This window comes from Mustela erminea, chromosome 17 (genome assembly GCF_009829155.1).
Source record: "Mustela erminea isolate mMusErm1 chromosome 17, mMusErm1.Pri, whole genome shotgun sequence".
NCBI classification, from domain to species: domain Eukaryota; kingdom Metazoa; phylum Chordata; class Mammalia; order Carnivora; family Mustelidae; genus Mustela; species Mustela erminea.
Genome location: NC_045630.1, coordinates 39,045,324 through 39,052,426, shown reverse-complemented (window position 1 = coordinate 39,052,426; position 7,103 = coordinate 39,045,324). Strand labels below are relative to the sequence as shown.

Genomic DNA, 7,103 nt, shown 5'->3' with positions numbered 1-7,103 from the left:
CACACACCCAATAAGAAACCTGAATTTTTACTTTACAATGTGTGAATACAATATAGCTTGAAGCTCTTGCAGTGAGGCCCGTTTATGTGGCCATATTGTGTTTCATGTGGGAGCACCGACCCACCGCTACCCCTGATGTGTGGTTCACAAGCATCTCCACAGAACCACAGCGGAGAACTTCAGGCCTTGGCTCCCGGGCTCCAGAGGTGGGAGAGAGTAAGAGAACCCCTCACCCCTCAACAGCGACTCCTTTGCTGCTGCCCACAAGGCTTCAAGTTCTGCCAGGAAGAGTCCCACAGGAGTATCATCTGGGATGGGACATGAAGTCCTTTCTCTTGGGCCAGTTCCCTACCTCAGGAAGTGCACTAGGGGGAGGAAAAAGCTGCCTCTAGGAAGGAGGAATCCCATAAGTTATTTCCTTCTGTCAAGGGGCTTTCTCAAAACTCTGCCTTAAATCGGGGCCCCTTTTCAGAATGAACTTTCTTTCCTCTCTCTTTTTTCTCCAGACAGATGACCTTTACAGGCTCTGTTTCTTTCTCTTCTCTCTCTTGGGACCGCTGAAGAAAGTACCATCCAGCCCTCACCCAGAAAATGGCCTTGGTAATCTTCAAATCTAGTGGAAAACATTGAACTATCTGGCTGCTTCTTGACCTGAGGATAGAGAGGAAATTGGCTCCCAGGAGTCCATAAACCTGTCTGGAAAGTCTAACTGCCTCCACAACCATAATGTTGACCCCCTTCTCCTATTCACCTCCTCAAAACGATTTCTAGAGAGGACAACACCAGGCCACGAAGACGGGTTTTTGTTTTGTTTTGTTTTTAATACCCAAGGCAGTTGCCCACATCTCACAGGGTTGCTTAGGGCACCACAGTGTGAGGACTAGCAAAACTGGGGCACTAAAATGCCAAAAATTGGGGGAAACAATTTAATATTTGACATACAAATAACAACATAAATCACAATCAAGGGGAAAATCAGAGCCTTACTGGGCTTTTCACTTATTTCACAGTTTAGAATAACTTTTACTTTAAATTGAGTATGTGAGAAGACATCAGAATCTTTTGGTTGCCTCAGATCTCTAAAACTCTTATTGAGGCCACAGGCAGAGAGTAAGGAAGACCCCTGAGATGTTTGAGATTCAGATTCTGTTGGGAGAAAAGGCTGAAGGTTAGCTCTGGGCAGAGTGACAATGGACAGCAGCCTCATTTTACTGAACAGCCCCCGCTGGCAAGAAAAAGGCTTTCTGGGGCCCTAATCTTCAGAAGGAAGCAGGGGAGAAAGTGTAGGAACAATAGTCCCTGTGAGCCCCTAACCCAGGTTGGATACTGATGCCCGGAGGCATCACTGCAGTGAATGGAATGGGTATAAAGATGATAAAATGTCCTAAGATAGATTTGCCTGGGAAGTGTCATAAGACAAGGAGAAGGAAGCTGTGGGGGAGAGATGTGAGAATGGTCTAATCAGAGGCATCTTAAGCGGCCTGACCTCCAAGTCAGAATGATTTAGAGTTTTTATTGAGAGAACAGATGGAAGATGAGAGCATTTCTTGATGCAGAATGGTGCTTCTTGGGCACTCATATGCTGCACAATATAGCATTATATCAATCTTCTTATAGTTCAAGATATAAATAAAATGAAGAATGTATTCAAACTCTTCTATTTGCCAGCAACCTCCCTTGGGTTGCTAACACAGAGGAGAAAACAGTAGGAGAACGGAGGCTATAAGAAAAATTGAGAGCGACTAATGTGACCCGATTGCTACTATTTATTTAATGGAACAGTCATTATTTTCTTTCTTCAACATATGTGTCTGATAATGAAGCAAAAAGAAAGGAAAATAACTATCAATGTGCCACTTCAGAAACACACAAACATTTGCTAGCTTTTTCATTTTATTGATGTTCTTTTAATATATGTACTTATAATTAAACTAGTGTTCAAGGACTAACAACACAGACAGAAATTCTGGGTTAGGGTTTTTTTTTTTTTTTTAATACAGGCTCCATTAGATGGAGAACAGAGATGAAATTGTTGTCAAACATAAAAATATGAATTGAATTTCTTCCTTTTAGATGGATCTTTAACATTGACTTGACCATATGGACACTGCAAAAGAAATAAAACAAACCATTATTAAATTATTTCACAGGGATCTTGAAAAAGTACAACACTCCTCATGGTGGAAAAGGAGACTGCTAATCACGTTATACAGATCATTTGATCTACTGGGTCCTGCAGACTAAGGGTAGAATAATGGCAACCTCTGGCAAATGGTCCTAATTAGGGTCCAAGAATCACTTCCTAAATGCATCCTTCCAACTTAAAGAATTCTACTGTCAAAAACTCACTCTCAGAAAATTCTCAGGTCCTCAATGTATGCAAAGCTCTTAATGCTTTTGATTAGAAACAGCTAATGGCACAGGTAGGAACATACATAAAAGTGAAGGCTTAATTTTTCAAGACTGGTTCCAGCCAATATATGCATTTAGTGTTTAGTCCTTAACTGTAAAGTGCATCAGTTAAAGGAAATAATGCCTTCTTGCTCCCAAACATAAAGTCCAAGTGGTCTGTAAATAGAGGTTGTTACCTGTTTATAATCCTAACACTGTAACAATTTACCTTACTAGTATGCTTTTAAAAAGTTACAGTGATAAACCCAATCTCATTTATTTTTCTTGCTCAGCATAGGGAAGGATTAGCTAGTTCATCTTAATCAGTGAACATAGAGATACATTCACTGAAATACACATTTTAGGAAATGTACAGCACTAAGTTTGGGGTAGATAGCGTCATGGTTATTTTTAAGATAGAGTACAAAACAGCCACAGAAGAAAATGAGAGAGAGAGAGAGAGAAAGAAGGAAGGGAAGAAAAGAAAGGAAGGGAGGGAAGAACAGGAGAGGAAAAGGGTGGGAGGGAGAGAGGAAGGGAGAGAGGAATCATTATCATTTAAAGGAAACCCACTTCACGATGCTGGTCAAATTGCTATTTATTCAGCGAATAATGAAGGCAAAAACACTGTCTGCGATCTAGTTTGTAATATTCTGGATCTCTTTTCCTGCCTTCTTTGTACTTGCCTAGTGAACGTGACTTATTTGAAACCTCATGAAAAGTTTCCTTGTAATAAAGAACTCCCATGAATTTCAAATCACAACATTTCAAGGAACTGATGCTCACAAAGAAATGTTACAAAATTCCATTAACTTTAAAGGTCCTATGTTGGTCCTAAGGACTTCATTGTCCTTGGCTAAAGTAGCTTGTGAAAAGTGCACTCCAGGTCTATTTAGCTTTTTTATTTGACTTGTTTTTCAAATAATAGGTATTTACGAAGTTACAGAAGCACCGAAAGCTGCTGCTGTAATGCGAGAATTTGCTACTCACGTGTCTGCAGGCAGAGCCACAGCATTTACCTCTCTGCAAGTGGGCGAGCCGTGTGAGCACAGTATAGCCAGTAGCTGGATCCACGTAGTTTAACTGGCCAGTCTGAAGAATAATGAAATAAAACAATTCATTAATCTCAATACTCACCATAGCTCCTCACCATACTTCCTACTCATAAAATACTGCAAAATTTTCTTTAAACAATATTAAACTTCTTCCCAGCAATTTTGGTGGCACCTGCAATTAAAGACTGAATGCATTCCAACATTATATGCAATCCAACGTTTGTGACATAAGGAGAAAATATACAGTTTGAGAAAAATGAGAAGTTGATGGAAAAACAAGAACTCCTCTATACCCAATAACGATATAGCCACTGCTCGGGTATTTTTCATTCAGTTTCTAGGTAACAAGTTTAATAACAGGTGATTTAGATGACTTTAAGAGCTTAAGAGGCTGAAAATGAACTTTCACTCAGAAGTTGCAGTTGCAATTTCAGTACTTAAAATATGTGGATAATGATTTAAACTTACAGAAAAGGTGCTAATCAAAACCAACAGTCCTTACAGAAAAGTATAACCTTGCTATTATTGAACACTTTTCTTTACCTTCATGATGTGTTACTCCATTGCACATTTTACACTATTTTCTTTTTTGGGGAGGGTTGTTAGTTCTGTTTTTAAGTGAAAAAAGTATTGTTTTAACATATTAACACTCACTGCTTTCACGAGTTTGATCAAAAGAAACTTTTACTACACCACTTCAGATGTCAAGAAAGCATACTCTACCAACATTTGAACATGGTTTTTAAAGTGTCCCAAGTACATTGTATGAAGTCAAAGAAAGTAATGCAGCCTATTCTATGGATTTGGGCCACGTGGGTGGTGATGATTTATCCTCGAGATTCTGTAGAGGAACTTTCTCCTGGGCTTCTTATATAACCCTTTTACTCTGCATCATTCTTGTATAGAATAGAACCTTTTCATTAAAATATGTGTGACATATGAATGTCTTCTAGCGTATTTTAGTATGTGCCACAAGTTACTTCTTCAGAGTATCTTCCTTCATAGCTAAATATTTTAATCTGGTCAAGAATTTAACCAATAATAATCTGGTGAGAATTTAACCATGAATAAGGCATAAAGCAAAAAGACACAGAGTTCTAGTCTAGGTCTACTCTAAGGTATTCTAGCCGAGCCAGACCCTGGCAGCAGAAATCCAGCAAACAAGTCTTAAGGCCAGTCTATAGGGCCTCTCAAATCTTTTGGGACCACAGAAGTAAATTACATGAAACCAAGAACACTAAACTTTAATGACCAATTGTCAAGACCTTGAGAATGACCAATTGTCAAGACCTCACTTCTTTAAGAATCCCCTGTTTGAAGACTTGGAAGAAAAACAAAAACAAACAATCAAACAAACACTGGGAGTTCTGTTAGCTTTCTTCTTCTCACTTTTCATAGTTTCTGGAGGTCTTCTGAAGGCAATTATGGAGCAACATGGAAGCCTAACAAACAGATTGCTTCTGCATTTGTGCCTGTTCTCCTGCTTTCCATGTTGATTGCGAAACTTTGAGCTTATTGGCTGCTCACACAAACTTAATTGTCCACAGTAAAGGAGCCTCAGGTGTAGTGGCAAGAGACAAAGGTGTGACAGGAGTGCGAATCGTGGCTGGAAAACAAGATGTTCAGTCGTGCAGATCACCAAAGAAAGAAAGGTTAAGAGACCCATCTGCCTGGAGGTGTGGGAAAAGGACAACTGAGAGGCAACTTCTGATTTGTTGAAAAAGAAAAACAACAAACTTGTTTTGGGGATTTACTCTTGGTCACCTGGACAACCATTTCATCTGTGATACTGACACTCATTGATGAAACAAGTGTGGGTTTCCTAAGTCAGAAAAAGTCCTCTCCTTTTCCAGGCTGACTGACCTGTATTGACAAGTGACTGCTCTTTGCTCCAAAAAGAATGAAACCTCTGCTTATATTTACCATATTTATATGGTGATATGTGGCAACAAATCATACATGTTATTTTTATTTTTTAATGGAGTATAAGCAAGATCAATCAAAAGCTGTCAGTCATTTCCTGATGAATTTTTATGCAGAAGTGTCAACACTTGAATGAGCCAGTGAATTCCCAGGGCCTACTAACTAGCAGTGGGGAAAACAGTCTATTTTAGACAATCATCAAGGTTTTCTTTTCTACTCCCGTTGCTCAAGCAACACCAGGTAAGTAACTCTCCACCGGACATCAAGTACTAGTAACACAGATTATATTAAATAGGTTACTTTTACATTGTTTTTGCCTTTTTCACGCTAGAACTCCTTTGCTCTCTCAAGATATTAAAAATATAAATATGCACCCTTTAAACTTATGTAGTCGGAGGTGTCAGAAACTGAACGAAGATGGTAAGTTGTTATACTGGTACTCATGAGTGATTCCCTAAATCCTGCAAACAGAAGACATAGCTCAAAATTGGGAAGAATGTAAACGCCTGATTACAGTCTCCTTTACAACTGTGCTCCGTTCGGGCGGAGAGAAAAGAGGAAATGATAGTAGCAAAAACTATTTTTTTTCAAGTTTTGCATTATTAGTATTGTTGGATGGCAAAGTGTTTAACTGGTAACACAGATAAACACACAGCCTATTTTTCCTGTGACTTCTCAGCTCCTCTCTACCTCCTCCATCCGTGCCTTAACAAACACCCCCAACACACACACACACAGAGTCAGGATGGGTCCCAAACTGCCACCAGTTAAGCTCGGACGCTGATCAGAAAGGACCCACGCTTAATGCAAATATAGGTTAACTCTTTGCGCATAACAGGGAACTGGCTAGTTTTCACGCGAAAGGGTCGGAGCGGTAAACCAGCATGCTTGTCCGAAGCCAGAGCAAGAACCGCGCGGGCTTGGGACCTCCCCGTCAGCCTAGGGCGCGCAGGCGCACGGATCCCGGGGCTGGGCCCGGATTGGGTTGGGTTGGGTTGGATTGGGTGGGGCGGGGCGGGGCGGGGCGGGGCAAGGCGGGGCAAGGCGGGGCCGGGCGGGCAGGAGGGGCCTCACCGCGCAGGCGGCGGCGTGCAGGTCCACGATCCGCCGCTCGGCCGCTGTTAACCCTTCGCTCTCCGGACGCCTGCCGTCTCCCTTCAGCCCGCCTTGCAAGCGGGGCCCAGAGCCTCTGCGGTCTTCCTCAGCGGCGGAGGAGAGGGTTAAGCCGAGGTGCTGCGGGAACCCTCCTACGACCGGGAGAAGTCGAGGTGGCCGGGAAGCTTGGGGTAGCCTACCGAGGGCGGCGAGCGCGGACGCTGGGATCTGCCTGGCCGCCATGGCCGCCGCCGGCCGGGAGAGGCGGAGCGCCCGACACAGGGGCCCGGCGGGGCGGCCACGCGGGCCGGGGCGCCGGCGCGCGGATCCAGGGCTGCGCGCTGGGACGGAGGCCGGCGGGGGCCTGGGGGCTCGGGCCGGGCTTTCCGCAAACGCCGCCGGCTCTGCTGCGGAGATAAAACGGACTTTCGAGGCGGCCGGTGAAGCAAGATGCGGGGACACGGGAGCGCGGGCCGTTTCTTTGGGCCTACATTCTAAGTATTCCATCTCTCCTCGGTGGTGGAAAGTGGACATTTTATTTTCTCACATCGTGCGTGGCTGGGGATCATTCCGCATATTCCCCAGCCTGGGTTTCGAAGAGTAGTCGTTCGGTTACGTGTTCTTCAGTTTAGAAGGACT

At 43.1% G+C, this 7,103-nt stretch overlaps 1 protein-coding gene across 1 annotated transcript; it reads right to left on the bottom strand.

Annotated features, from left to right (window-relative positions):
• Positions 1 to 1,884: 1,884 nt before the first annotated feature.
• C17H1orf53 (chromosome 17 C1orf53 homolog) lies at positions 1,885 to 6,789 on the bottom strand. The gene is made up of 3 exons (XM_032319002.1): positions 6,444 to 6,789; positions 3,382 to 3,483; positions 1,885 to 2,107 (listed from the first exon to the last, which is right to left on the bottom strand). Exons 1-3 carry the CDS (start codon positions 6,705 to 6,707, stop codon positions 2,036 to 2,038), a joined length of 438 nt encoding a protein of 145 aa, XP_032174893.1. The 5' UTR covers positions 6,708 to 6,789; the 3' UTR covers positions 1,885 to 2,035.
• Between the last annotated feature and the right edge of the window lie 314 nt (positions 6,790 to 7,103).

Bases quoted from the DNA above. Each gene is read 5' to 3' on its own strand.
- C17H1orf53 (XM_032319002.1), bottom strand. From the start codon at position 6,707: ATGGCGGCCAGGCAGATCCCAGCGTCCGCGCTCGCCGCCCTCGGTAGG. The intron at 3,484-6,443 runs GTGAGGCCCCTC...ATTATTCTTCAG, and splicing joins TGCACGCCGCCGCCTGCGCG to ACTGGCCAGTTAAACTACGT. The intron at 2,108-3,381 runs GTGAGTAGCAAA...TTTCTTTTGCAG, and splicing joins GTGGCTCTGCCTGCAGACAC to TGTCCATATGGTCAAGTCAA.